The sequence below is a fragment of the Drosophila navojoa genome, chromosome X, assembly GCF_054131105.1.
Source record: "Drosophila navojoa isolate 15081-1374.11 chromosome X, UAZ_NAV_1.0, whole genome shotgun sequence".
Taxonomy (NCBI): domain Eukaryota; kingdom Metazoa; phylum Arthropoda; class Insecta; order Diptera; family Drosophilidae; genus Drosophila; species Drosophila navojoa.
This window is the reverse complement of record NC_142895.1, coordinates 27,807,629-27,820,314: the sequence shown is the minus strand read 5'-3', so window position 1 is coordinate 27,820,314 and position 12,686 is coordinate 27,807,629. Positions and strand designations below refer to the sequence as shown.

At 38.4% G+C, this 12,686-nt stretch overlaps 1 protein-coding gene across 3 annotated transcripts; it reads right to left on the bottom strand.

The window, feature by feature from the left end:
- Window positions 1-4,044: 4,044 nt before the first annotated feature.
- Window positions 4,045-12,557, bottom strand: LOC149090763 (histone lysine acetyltransferase CREBBP-like). Of its 3 annotated transcripts, none has more exons than XM_089264690.1 (2): window positions 12,373-12,557; window positions 4,045-4,506 (listed from the first exon to the last, which is right to left on the bottom strand). In XM_089264690.1, the coding sequence occupies exons 1-2, from the start codon at window positions 12,451-12,453 to the stop codon at window positions 4,228-4,230; spliced, it is 360 nt and encodes a 119-aa protein (XP_089120816.1). In that variant the 5' UTR covers window positions 12,454-12,557; the 3' UTR covers window positions 4,045-4,227. The 3 variants fall into 3 exon arrangements, with proteins under 3 accessions (XP_089120816.1, XP_089120817.1, XP_089120815.1); XM_089264691.1 differs by lacking the exon at window positions 12,373-12,557 and having other exon boundaries at window positions 4,045-4,427; window positions 4,500-4,795; XM_089264689.1 differs by lacking the exon at window positions 12,373-12,557 and adding an exon at window positions 4,721-4,783 and having other exon boundaries at window positions 4,045-4,626.
- Window positions 12,558-12,686: the final 129 nt, after the last annotated feature.

Here is a 12,686-nt window from a genome sequence, read left to right as displayed (position 1 = left end):
ACAAATTTTATTGAAATCCTCTGAGTATAATCGAAGTTATTAAAGGAAAATTAATTTATGCCGTAAAGAATTCGAATACTCAGTGATACTATATTATTTGAAATTAATTATTACTCTAAATTACATTACATAAATACATATATGTAATATATACATATATTTGATTATCATAATCATTTAGAGGTTGGATCTTCAGTTTCTACAACATGGTAGTGCCCTATAGCCTAACAATATAATAATAAATCAAATACAGATTGAATCAATATCAAATTACATAAAACTGTAGAATACATATACTATATTCAGAGCTACTTTCTCGACAGATATTATTTTATATTATAGTTGAAGATTAAGTTAAAGTAATTTTCAAATCCATAGTTAATCCAGAAGCCAGGATATTTTGCAACATATTTGTGTTTGGTTAGAAGAAGAAGCACAGATTTGCCCAATGAGAGCTTGAGATTATGAAGTTGAAATAACAGAAAAATCATTTGGGATGAATGTGATAATTATTAATATACGCATAAATACCCGCCTTAACTGATTTCTTCCAGTATTCTCATTGAGTATTTTAGTATTTCAGTTTTGTATATAGCTCTGAGAACTTTTTAGCCATACTTATTGAAAATTGTATCACACTTGCTTGGTACGCATAGAATAACGCCCTATTCCTCGCATTCGTCTTGTACAGGGTATCTGTCGGTCGTTCTTCGGATATAAATTGATTCAGAGTTGAGTAATTTGTGTTGATAAATGGAATTTATATATAATTCGAGTGCTTTTCATATGCATTCCATTCCAGGGCCGGATTAACCCTTAAAGGGACCCCATGCAATAATCAATGTGGGGGCCTCTATTCACGTCCGTTTCTTTTTTCGATTTTCGAATTGTAAGAGAATCATTCTTTTTCGGGGGCTTCAGGCAAATGCATGTGCGAAATTTTCTAGAAAATCTACGATGCAAAATATTTGCTGATCAAATCAATAGACAATGGATTCTAATTACAGCATTCACTAAATTAAACATCTGGGTGTCCCTTTCTCATCTCTCCCTTTCACACACACAGTCGTAACTTCTCGTTGTCTCTTGCTTTTGCGGTTATGGGCAAAGGACACAAGTGCGCAACGATGTAACAGAAACCGCGAGCAAATGATTAGACAACAGTTGGTCTAGCTCAGGCTCTAGCTCTTGCGCTGGCCGCGGTTATACTCTCCTTCTCAGATTCGAAGCATGCGTATTTTACACTAAAAATGTCAACAGCATTAATTTACAGCCATATGCCTGCTGCTGCTGCGAGTGCCGAAAACAAGAAGTTTTCTAACACATTCCTGGAAATCACTTGACAAAAATATTAGAAAAAAGAGGAGATGGAGAAGGGCTCGCTCGTGCACTTGATCGCCTGGAACACTGGACGAAATAGATCACGAGACGTTGGACATTGGACAGAGAGAGTGGGTAAGTCAGAGAGAATGAGAGTGAGAGAGACAGGGAGAGAGAGAACAGAGAACGAAATGCCGACGCCACTGCACAGAGAATTGGGTGTCGAAATGATAATCAGCTAGGCGCCCCGCAGTGGGCGGCTTCTCTCATCTGGCACCGCACGCCCCGCTGTGCCGTTGCCGCTGTTTGGGCCGCATCGAAACGGTGGCAGTGGCCGTGGCAGAGGCCGTGGCAGAGAACCTCTCTGCTGCTGCCGCAGGCTATGTGAAAATTGTAAATTTAAATCGTTTTTCCTTTTCGGTCCTCTGTTCTTTTTTGCGAAATGCTGCTGCAAGTGGCCGGACGACGGACGACGAACGACGGACGACAAATCAAAAAGGTAGCACGAAGACAATGGCATTAATTGCTCGAACTACAAATTGTGACGATTTTTTGTTCATTTTTTTTTTGTTCGTCTTATTTGTTTTCCCCGACGTTAGAACCTGCCGCACAGAGGTTTCGTTGCACTCGGCCCTTTGTCGGCCCAGCTGTCCCCCAGAGGCGACATTAACCAAGTAATATTAGTGGATTGTTTGCCGCAACTGTGAAATCGGTTAATTTTGTTTTAGCCTTACCCATGCATCATCATGCAATTGCTATATAGATATTACGTTCCTGACCGAACACAGAAGGTACATATTTATCGAAGAGTTATGTATTCACTCATTATATAATATAAAACCCACTTCAATAACTCTTATTGTCTTCACTTCATGAATATTTATGGAAAAGTTATATTCTTATATCTTCTGAGATCGAAACGTTCATACATACTTACGGACGGACGGATGGACAGGGCTATAACGACTCAGCTCGTCCCCCTGATCAAGAATATACATATATACTTTGTGGGGTATGCCTGTTACTTATATTTCAACAAAACCATTATAATTATAATTATAACTAATTATTACATACATATATGACTAGATCTGACATTGCTTTTATAATTTTACAGTGTGTCGAATACTTAACCATAAAACTAACATACCCCAATTCATTTTTTTTATCAGAAAAACTAGCTTGACTCCCTTAAACCCCTTTTACTACAGTTTAGGGTATTCATAAATCATATTAAAGGCATTATAATCGTGTTTTATATTTTCCAATTTGCAAATTCAATCAAATTAGGCTACTTAATTTTCATTAACAAAAACTCAACTCTATTCGAAATATATACTTAACAATAGAAATCTTCGACTGTAGAGGTAAGCAAACTGAATACAAGATTCTTATAAGACCAGAAAGACAAATTTCAAAGTTTCAATTCATTTCATTCGTTCATGCCCCGCTTCAGCATACAAAAGCTGACTGCTGCGAAAGTGATAAAGTAAGTGTGGATTTTTCGAATTAGGTATATCGCCAACAGGTGGCGCTTTACTAAAATGAATATGACATTTTTGCGTTGCCTTTCACTATGTAACCCATTTATAATTAATCCATGCTATGTGAAGTGAAGTTATAAAAATTAACAAATTATTGGAGTATAAATTAGTTACAAAATTTATTTGTGTAGTAATTTAGCTTTAAACCGCCAGAGGGCGTTAAATGTGATAACTATTTGTAAGGCTTCCAACTTATAATAATATCTTTACCCCTAATGATATATATATAATATAATATACTACAATATATATAACCCCATGTCTTGATTCCAAAATTATGCTTATTGAAATTAAATTCGTAATAAAAATATAAAAATAAGAACTAATTTATAAGTTGGCGAGCTGAGGAACACTGTTCTTAGCGATGTTTGCTTCCATCGATAACAACTATCGATACAACTAATCCTTGCAGACCTAATTCATAAATAAAATTAAATTTCAAAGACATGCGACAGAGAAAAGGAATATTGGTATTTTAGCATAAGCTATAGTATCCATAATTCATTTTACTCTCTTTCTGCAGAATACTCATCACAAACCAAAATCACACGTTCACCGGATGCCACCACAGCATTCAAGATAAGCGTTTTTTATCTAGGGGCCTTGAAAATGCAATGTAACAACCAAAAGAATAGTTTACATAACCTCAAACTTTGGAACCAGCCTAGCTAACCGGATCCGGCTACAATTTTCTTCATTACATATGTACATACATATGTACATACATATATGTATTCTTGATCAGGGCGATGAGCTGAGTCGATATAACTCTGTCTGTCTATGTGTCCATTCGCTCGTATAAGTGCGTCGATCTAGAAAGCTGAAACTTTGTATGCGTACTCGGGTATACCATACGCAGTACGAGTTTATGGTATAATTGTAGACAGATCAGGGTCTAGTGTGAGAAATATTATTATGAATTACGCACAAATAACTCCAGAAAGCAGATCAGGCCGGCCTAAAATATTAACAAAACACGGTCTCCACAGTTGCCCAAAATCCACATACTTCGGATGTGAAATTATGCGAGAGCCTACAGGAATCTTTTGACAGTAATTTCACCCCAGAGACTGTTCGAAATACCCGTATCATGCCGTGTACCATGGTCGTGTTCCTAGGCACAAGCCTTTTATTTCGGAGGGGAACCAGAAAAGGGGGCTAGAGTTCGCCAAACAACACATAAATCAACCATATTTATTTGTAACATATGTATATACATATATGTGTGCATACATGATGTGCAGAATTTTCGCTTGCAGGGTTCAGGGTATCTCCTAAGGCTTTTAGCGGTTCTCCTGTTCTTCCTGTATCTCAAGGATCTTCTCAGATTGACGACGCCGCTATTGGGGCCGCCTTGCTGCATCTAGAACAGCAGCTGCTGCTGGTGCTGCGCCTTGCGCTTGAGCCGCATCTTCTTCAGCTTCTTTTGTATGTCGTCGATCTTCTCGGCCATCAGGTGGTAGTACTCAGAACGGCTCTTGGCCATCTCGTACATGTCCTTCTCCACCTTCTCAGCGTACATGACCAGGTTTTGCATGCGCTTGTCCTGCATCGTGGTCGGATCTGAGGTCGGAAAGATCGCATACATCAGCTTGTGCACGAGTAGGTTGCGCAGGTCCGCAGTGACCAACTCACGCCAGTCCTTCTCACTGTCGTTTCCGTTGCCAGGCGCACCGCCGCCCGCTCCAGTGGCCGTCATATTGGACCCAGCCGACGATGCATTGAATGGATACATTATACTTGATTGTAGCACTCCGTCTGTCTATGGTCGATGAGCGTGGGCAATATTATTTACAAATAGTAGATGTCGCTTTGAATTTTCAAATGACTAATGCCACTGCCCACATAACACTTACATATATGCGACATGTAGAACAAACGTTATTAATGAAAATATTGCAGTACTAGTGCAAGTGATTAATGCATTGACAGTGCTGCCAACCTTTGAGACCAACAAAGCGATGCAAATTTAAAAATATGAAATATTCATTTAAATTAAAAAGTTTAAATGCCAAATTGTAGGTTGAAATATTACCTTTCCGATGACAGAAATTAATATAGTATATTTAACATAATTATCCGAAATTACACAAAAAACCAAAAAAAAAAAAACAAGTAAGAAGACTCTAGTCGAGACTGCTCGACTAGGAGATACCCTGAACCCTCCAAACTGATATGCTTATCATTCTACACTTCTTTTATGAACGCACACATACATACACATGCATCCACCCTCACGCACCCGCGCTCTGCTAACTGCGCAGTAAGCAGCGACTGCGCTTGGGCTGCGCTGCAGTGTGGGCAATAGTATGAGAAATTACTTGGCGAATAACTTCTTTTGTAAACATACAATCTTAATAAAATTTTTAGGGCGTAATCATATAGTCAAAACGTGTGTACATTCTAAAGCACAAGTCTCTAGTACTTGAAATACGTTTTTTACGAATTGGGGGCGAAGGGGGCGTGGTCTGTTGATAACAAAATGTTTGTATTCATCATATGTATATACACAGTATATCTGAAGTCTCCACGTCTAATAGTATTCCAATGAGGCTCAAAAAACAAAATCAATTTTTCGATTATTCTCGATAAAAAAAGTTATCGGATGAGTTATCGAAAAATAAAGCAAACTCGCACTGCGTATGGTATACACGAGTATACACACAAAATTTCAGCTCTCTAGCTCTTATATCTTCTGAGATCTCGGCGTTCATACGGACAGACGGACCGACGGACGGGCGGACAGACGGACAGGGCTATATCGACTCAGCTCGTCGTGCTGATCAAGAATATATATACTTTATGGGTTCTGCGATGATTCCTTCTGCCTGTTACATACTTTTAAACAAAAATATTATACCCTGATTTCCCATTTTCAATGGGTTCAGGGTATAAAAAGAACAAGTAAGAAAACTCTAGTCAAGACTGCTCGACTAGGAGATACCTTGAACCCTCCAATCTGATATCTACTCACTCTACACTTCGTTTATGCATACACACGCACGTATTAGAACGCGCTCTGCTAACTGCGCAGTAAGCAGCGACTGCACTTGGGCTGCGCTGCAGTGCGGGCAATATAATACGAATACGATCTTAATGAAACTTTCAGAACTTAATTATATTGTTCAGATGTATGTACAGTCCAAAGCAGAAGTCTCTAGTACTTGAAATACGCCTTTTACAAAAGTGAGGGTAATGGGGTGAATTTAGGGGTGGGGGGTAAATTAAAAAAAAATCGAAATTCTATAAAATACACATAAGTCTACATTTAAAATTTGGAAGCTCTAGGTCTAAAGGTGTAGAAGATATAAAAAAAAACTAACTTTCGATAAGGTTTTTAATCGATAATAAAATATCGGGAGTTGTTATCGATTTTTAGTGATAAGCTCGATATGCGCGTGATACACACGGACCTAGGAAAAAAATTTCAAGTCTCTAGCTCTTATATCTTTTGAGATCGACGCGTTCATACATACGGACGGACGTTTTATTTTTACAAATTGGGGGCGAAGGGGGCGTGGTATCCAAAATCTGTTGATTACAAAATGTTTGTATTCATCATATGTATATACACAGTAAATCTGAAGTCTCCACGTCTAATAGTACTCCGATGAGGCTCAAAAAACAAAATCAATTTTTCGATTATTCTCGATAAAAAAGTTATCGGATGAGTTATCGAAAAAATTAAGCAAACTCGTACTGCCTATGGTATACACGAGTATGCACACAAAATTTCAGCTCTCTAGCTCTTATATCTTCTGAAATCTCGGCGTTCATACGGACGGACGGACGGACGGACAGACGGACAGGGCTATATCGACTCAGCTCGTCGTGCTGATCAAGAATATATATACTTTGTGGGGTCTGCGGTGATTCCTTCTGCCTGTTACATACTTTTAAACAAAAACATTATACCCTGATTTCCTATTTTCAATGGGTTCAGGGTATAAAAACCGAATATTAATATATTATATTATATTACTATATTAATTTCTATCTCATCGGAAAGGTAATATTTCAATTTTGGCATTTAAACTTTTTAATTTAAATGAATATTTCATTTTTGACGTTTGAAGTTGAAAAATAAAAAAACCGAATATTAATGTTACTCACTGTGTGTACATACATACATAGCTCAAAATCTCGATCTTGAGGTATGTATGCCTTATGTATACCTTAGTTTGAATCCATATGGATATAATGTTGTATTGTATATCGTATTTGGACAAATCAGAGTCAATCTGTCTCTTGTTATATTAGGCTTATTGATGTTTAAGCAAGAGTGCTCTAGTCGAGACTGCTCGACTAGGAGATACCCTGAACCCACCAATCTACATACACAATAATTTATTAGTTGAACGATTTATTTTTGTAGACATACAATCCTAATGAAACTTTCAGAAAGTAATTAAAATAATTAAATGTGTGTATATTCCAAAGCAGAAGTCTCTACTACTTGAGATACGTCTTTTGCGAATTGGGGGCAAAGGGGGCGTGGTATCCAAAATCTGTTGATTATAAAATGTTTTCATTCATCATATTTATATACAGTAAATCTGAAGTCTCCATCCAGGTCTTAAAGTGTTCAAATAGGGCTTAAAAAAAAAATCTATTTTTCGATTATTCTCGATAAAAAGTAATCGGATTTATCGAAAAAAAAAATTATAACTTGTACTGCTTATGGTATACCCGAGTATGCATGCCAAATTTCGAACGGACAGGGCTATATAGACTCAGCTCATCGCCCTGATCAAGAATATATATACTTTAAGATTTTGATGCTAACGCTCAAACAAATACGGGGTATTTTTCGATATGTCATAATCCTAAAGAGGCGTAACAATATTTTTTGGGGAATCGATAGAGGAGGTTACAGTAACTTAACTACCCAAATTTGAAGCTTCTAGCTCTTAGAGCTTAAGAGATATAAGTTTTTGCGGTTTGCCAAGCCGCCTGTGGGCGGACGTATATCCACCAAAGTTCTTTCGTCTTGGTCAGCCCGAGTATATATACCAAACTTGAGTTCCAAAATATAGCTGAATTTGAAGAATCACTGTCTTCAGGGCCGATTTGCCACGCCCGCAAAAGGCGTATACATATAACTTTTATCAATTTTTATCATATCATAACATAATCATAATCATTAGCTCACGTGTAAAATTTTAACATTCTAGCATGAGATACAGTTGTATCCGATTTGCCACGCCCCCAATGGGCGTAGATATATTCGCCTAGCTCGTGATCTTGGATGGTCGACGCGGATCTACATTCCCAATTTCAGCTATCTAGCTCATCAACTAATAAGATTTCTGGTATATCGGAAAATACATTTTTCGGCAAAAATTTTAACTCTATAAATCGGAGGTATACACGAGTATATGTTCCAAATTTCAAGCCTCTAGCTTCAATAGCGCCGAAATAAACTGTGTTCATACGGACAGACGGACGGGCATTGCACAAAACCAATATACTCATTTCACTTTCGTGAATGAGTATAAAAAGTATTGTAGCCGCTTAGGAATTTTTACGATTTGCACTGCTCGTTGGTCACAGATTTCGGATTGACGACGCCGCTATTGGGGCCGCCTTGCTGCATCTAGAACAGCAGCTGCTGCTGGTGCTGCGCCTTGCGCTTGAGCCGCATCTTCTTCAGCTTCTTTTGTATGTCGTCGATCTTCTCGGCCATCAGGTGGTAGTACTCAGAACGGTTCTTGGCCATCTCGTACATGTACTTCTCCACCTTCTCAGCGTACGTGACCAGATTGTGCATGCGCTTGTCCTGCATCGACTAGGAGATACCCTGAACCCTCCAAACTGATATGCTTATCATTCTACACTTCTTTTATGAACGCACACATACATACACATGCATCCACCCTCACGCGCCCGCGCTCTGCTAACTGCGCAGTAAGCAGCGACTGCGCTTAGGCTGCGCTGCAGTATGGGTAATAGTATGAGAATTTACTTGGTGAATAAGTTCTTTTGTAAACATACAATCTTAATAAAATTTTTAGGGCGTAATCATATAGTCAAAACGTGTGTACATTCTAAAGCACAAGTCTCTAGTACTTGAAATACGTTTTTTACGAATTGGGGGCGAAGGGGGCGTGGTCTGTTGATAACAAAATGTTTGTATTCATCATATGTATATACACAGTATATCTGAAGTCTCCACGTCTAATAGTATTCCAATGAGGCTCAAAAAACAAAATCAATTTTTCGATTATTCTCGATAAAAAAAGTTATCGGATGAGTTATCGAAAAATAAAGCAAACTCGCACTGCGTATGGTATACACGAGTATACACACAAAATTTCAGCTCTCTAGCTCTTATATCTTCTGAGATCTCGGCGTTCATACGGACAGACGGACCGACGGACGGGCGGACAGACGGACAGGGCTATATCGACTCAGCTCGTCGTGCTGATCAAGAATATATATACTTTATGGGTTCTGCGATGATTCCTTCTGCCTGTTACATACTTTTAAACAAAAATATTATACCCTGATTTCCCATTTTCAATGGGTTCAGGGTATAAAAAGAACAAGTAAGAAAACTCTAGTCAAGACTGCTCGACTAGGAGATACCTTGAACCCTCCAATCTGATATCTACTCACTCTACACTTCGTTTATGCATACACACGCACGTATTAGAACGCGCTCTGCTAACTGCGCAGTAAGCAGCGACTGCACTTGGGCTGCGCTGCAGTGCGGGCAATATAATACGAATACGATCTTAATGAAACTTTCAGAACTTAATTATATTGTTCAGATGTATGTACAGTCCAAAGCAGAAGTCTCTAGTACTTGAAATACGCCTTTTACAAAAGTGAGGGTAATGGGGTGAATTTAGGGGTGGGGGGTAAATTAAAAAAAAATCGAAATTCTATAAAATACACATAAGTCTACATTTAAAATTTGGAAGCTCTAGGTCTAAAGGTGTAGAAGATATAAAAAAAAACTAACTTTCGATAAGGTTTTTAATCGATAATAAAATATCGGGAGTTGTTATCGATTTTTAGTGATAAGCTCGATATGCGCGTGATACACACGGACCTAGGAAAAAAATTTCAAGTCTCTAGCTCTTATATCTTTTGAGATCGACGCGTTCATACATACGGACGGACGTTTTATTTTTACAAATTGGGGGCGAAGGGGGCGTGGTATCCAAAATCTGTTGATTACAAAATGTTTGTATTCATCATATGTATATACACAGTAAATCTGAAGTCTCCACGTCTAATAGTACTCCGATGAGGCTCAAAAAACAAAATCAATTTTTCGATTATTCTCGATAAAAAAGTTATCGGATGAGTTATCGAAAAAATTAAGCAAACTCGTACTGCCTATGGTATACACGAGTATGCACACAAAATTTCAGCTCTCTAGCTCTTATATCTTCTGAAATCTCGGCGTTCATACGGACGGACGGACGGACGGACAGACGGACAGGGCTATATCGACTCAGCTCGTCGTGCTGATCAAGAATATATATACTTTGTGGGGTCTGCGGTGATTCCTTCTGCCTGTTACATACTTTTAAACAAAAACATTATACCCTGATTTCCTATTTTCAATGGGTTCAGGGTATAAAAACCGAATATTAATATATTATATTATATTACTATATTAATTTCTATCTCATCGGAAAGGTAATATTTCAATTTTGGCATTTAAACTTTTTAATTTAAATGAATATTTCATTTTTGACGTTTGAAGTTGAAAAATAAAAAAACCGAATATTAATGTTACTCACTGTGTGTACATACATACATAGCTCAAAATCTCGATCTTGAGGTATGTATGCCTTATGTATACCTTAGTTTGAATCCATATGGATATAATGTTGTATTGTATATCGTATTTGGACAAATCAGAGTCAATCTGTCTCTTGTTATATTAGGCTTATTGATGTTTAAGCAAGAGTGCTCTAGTCGAGACTGCTCGACTAGGAGATACCCTGAACCCACCAATCTACATACACAATAATTTATTAGTTGAACGATTTATTTTTGTAGACATACAATCCTAATGAAACTTTCAGAAAGTAATTAAAATAATTAAATGTGTGTATATTCCAAAGCAGAAGTCTCTACTACTTGAGATACGTCTTTTGCGAATTGGGGGCAAAGGGGGCGTGGTATCCAAAATCTGTTGATTATAAAATGTTTTCATTCATCATATTTATATACAGTAAATCTGAAGTCTCCATCCAGGTCTTAAAGTGTTCAAATAGGGCTTAAAAAAAAAATCTATTTTTCGATTATTCTCGATAAAAAGTAATCGGATTTATCGAAAAAAAAAATTATAACTTGTACTGCTTATGGTATACCCGAGTATGCATGCCAAATTTCGAACGGACAGGGCTATATAGACTCAGCTCATCGCCCTGATCAAGAATATATATACTTTAAGATTTTGATGCTAACGCTCAAACAAATACGGGGTATTTTTCGATATGTCATAATCCTAAAGAGGCGTAACAATATTTTTTGGGGAATCGATAGAGGAGGTTACAGTAACTTAACTACCCAAATTTGAAGCTTCTAGCTCTTAGAGCTTAAGAGATATAAGTTTTTGCGGTTTGCCAAGCCGCCTGTGGGCGGACGTATATCCACCAAAGTTCTTTCGTCTTGGTCAGCCCGAGTATATATACCAAACTTGAGTTCCAAAATATAGCTGAATTTGAAGAATCACTGTCTTCAGGGCCGATTTGCCACGCCCGCAAAAGGCGTATACATATAACTTTTATCAATTTTTATCATATCATAACATAATCATAATCATTAGCTCACGTGTAAAATTTTAACATTCTAGCATGAGATACAGTTGTATCCGATTTGCCACGCCCCCAATGGGCGTAGATATATTCGCCTAGCTCGTGATCTTGGATGGTCGACGCGGATCTACATTCCCAATTTCAGCTATCTAGCTCATCAACTAATAAGATTTCTGGTATATCGGAAAATACATTTTTCGGCAAAAATTTTAACTCTATAAATCGGAGGTATACACGAGTATATGTTCCAAATTTCAAGCCTCTAGCTTCAATAGCGCCGAAATAAACTGTGTTCATACGGACAGACGGACGGGCATTGCACAAAACCAATATACTCATTTCACTTTCGTGAATGAGTATAAAAAGTATTGTAGCCGCTTAGGAATTTTTACGATTTGCACTGCTCGTTGGTCACAGATTTCGGATTGACGACGCCGCTATTGGGGCCGCCTTGCTGCATCTAGAACAGCAGCTGCTGCTGGTGCTGCGCCTTGCGCTTGAGCCGCATCTTCTTCAGCTTCTTTTGTATGTCGTCGATCTTCTCGGCCATCAGGTGGTAGTACTCAGAACGGTTCTTGGCCATCTCGTACATGTACTTCTCCACCTTCTCAGCGTACGTGACCAGATTGTGCATGCGCTTGTCCTGCATCGTGGTCGGATCTGAGGGAAAGATCGCCTGCACCACGAGTTGGTTGCGCAGGCCCGCACTCACGCCAGTCGTCACTGACGCTTCCGTTGCCAGGCGCACCGCCGCCCGCTCCAGTGGCCGTCATATTGGACCCAGCCGACGATTCATTGAATAGATACATTATACTTGATTGTAGCACTCCGTCTGTCTATGGACGATGAGCGTGGGCAATATTATTTACAAATAGTAGATGTCGCTTTGTATGTTCCAATGCAAATGAATTTGATGCCACTACACATTGAACATCATGATTGAGTGATAGTAGGTTATGCAAAACGAACAGCTGATTTCACAGCGTGACGTCACTATTTCAGAAAGTGGTGCGCGCGCGTTCAACTTGTATGAAATTCTAGC